General features: G+C 42.8%; 1 protein-coding gene across 1 annotated transcript in view; it reads right to left on the bottom strand.

The window, feature by feature from the left end:
- Window positions 1-1,777, bottom strand: part of NOV (nephroblastoma overexpressed) — a gene marked incomplete at its 5' end in the record, with an annotated part of 4,985 nt that extends 3,208 nt beyond the window's left edge. The window contains one exon of the mRNA XM_010079814.1: window positions 1,526-1,777. Within this exon, the coding sequence (XP_010078116.1) occupies window positions 1,526-1,777 (252 nt within the window). The remainder of the gene's footprint in view (window positions 1-1,525) is intronic.
- Window positions 1,778-1,878: the final 101 nt, after the last annotated feature.

Consider the following 1,878-nt stretch of genomic DNA (forward strand, 5'->3'; position numbering starts at 1 on the left):
CAATGGAAATACATCACAAATCTGTTCTAGCGCTATGTCATAACAATATTTATATTCGATATTCTTTGAGAGAGGTTGAATGATTTATCTAAACTAATAAACAATACAGAAGTAACGTCCTTTACTCTGAGAGTCATTAAGTCACTTGATCTTGTCAATTATTGAAAGATTATAACCAGGGTGATAGTGGGGAGGGAGGGAGGGAGGGAGGAAGGAAGGAATTTCCAGGAGTTATCACAGCTACTCAAAGCCATAGCCAACTCTGATTGTCGTCCTGGCCTCATGGCAGTGTTAAGCTGTATTATGCAAATATTGCTGACTGTATAGTTTGGTAAAAAAATCACAGGAGTAAACAGCATGAGGCAACACGACTGAGCTGTCAGTCACAGCTCCTGCTGTTATGCTCCTCTACAACAGTATTCTTGCCTTTGGCCCGATAAAACTCCTAAAAGGTGGCCCCCCAAGAGGGATGGCCATTGCTAGAAAGAATTAAGACAATCCACCTGTAGGCATTTTATGGATTAGCCTGTCACTGTCAAACAAATCAAAGAATAAGAAAAATAGGAGAAAGGTGGCAAGCTTTTTGCTTATACCTTACGTGACACTTCATAGCACTCTGAAAAGTTACTAGAGCTTTTCTTTCTGGATCCTTCCTTACTTGTTTTTCCAATGGATTAGCTGAGTTTCAGCATCACTGACTGCTTAAGCCCACAAAGAGCAGTGACTGGAAGAGAATGCAGTGCCCTCAGCTCTCAGTAGAAATAGCTTAGTATTCATGTTGAACTAATAGTCTAATTTAAAGGGTATGGAAACATAATTCTGTAAGAAAACAGGGAGAAAATATTATGTAGCTTTTTTCAATTACAAAAGCACTTTATAAGCTCTGCATTCTGGAATGGGATTTTTTTTTTTTCAGATTCAGTCGCTATGTTTATAACCACTGCTTCTCCAAGTACTTTGTAATGTTGTTAACGCCAACAATAATGATGAGAGCTCTAGCACAGACAGGCAGGAATTTGTTGGCATTTTAGCTACCATGCTGACCACTTGTAATAACTGGGGAATTTAGGGGGAAAAAAAAAAGTCTCTTGTAGACTAAGCTGTTAGAATAGTATTTATGATGTAACATAGTCTTGCAGAGCAACTAGTAAGACTGCAGCTTTGATTTCGGGTGGAGGGGGAATGTTTGGATGATTGTGAGCTTGCCCCTGTTTTATTCCACTCCAGGAACCACCTTGTACCAGATCAACAGCAATTTCAGAATTGGGAACTAATTCAAGTTAACTACCTTTTTAAACCTGCTATGCACATTCATCCTCTGAATATCTTTTCTTTTACCTATAGATCTCTGCCTTCACTCACAGCCACTAGTATATTTAGTAGTGCCTCTAGATGAGAAAAAACATTAGATAAAAACTGACCGCACAAAGCAATGCATCTTAGATTTGGCAACCCCATGGATATTTCCAGTATGAAATCACCTCCTCCTCACAATGACTGTGATAATTAGTTATAATTTCCTCACCAGCCATAGCAAAACCTCCCAAAATCACTTCATCTTTCCGGTCACAGATCCACTTCTCACAGCACTCTCCAGGGACTTCGATTTTCCTGGGGAAGGGACAGTCGGGGCCGGGGAGCAGCAGGTCCAGGTTGCAGCGGGGCAGGCAGCCGATCTGTCCGTCCCGGCAGGTGCACTGGTACTTGCAGCTGGGCTGGAAAGTCTCCCCGTTGCGATAAATCATCCCATCGAACACGCAGTTGTCTCCCTCCAGCACTAACGAGAGAAGAGAATGAATTTCATTGAGACGGGGGCACCCGGCGCCCTCCCCGAGCCTCCCACAGCACAGCGGCGGTTCCCTCCCAGTCCCACAGCGG

The sequence above is a fragment of the Pterocles gutturalis genome, unplaced genomic scaffold (genome assembly GCF_000699245.1).
Source record: "Pterocles gutturalis isolate BGI_N339 unplaced genomic scaffold, ASM69924v1 scaffold26809, whole genome shotgun sequence".
Lineage (NCBI taxonomy): Eukaryota > Metazoa > Chordata > Aves > Pterocliformes > Pteroclidae > Pterocles > Pterocles gutturalis.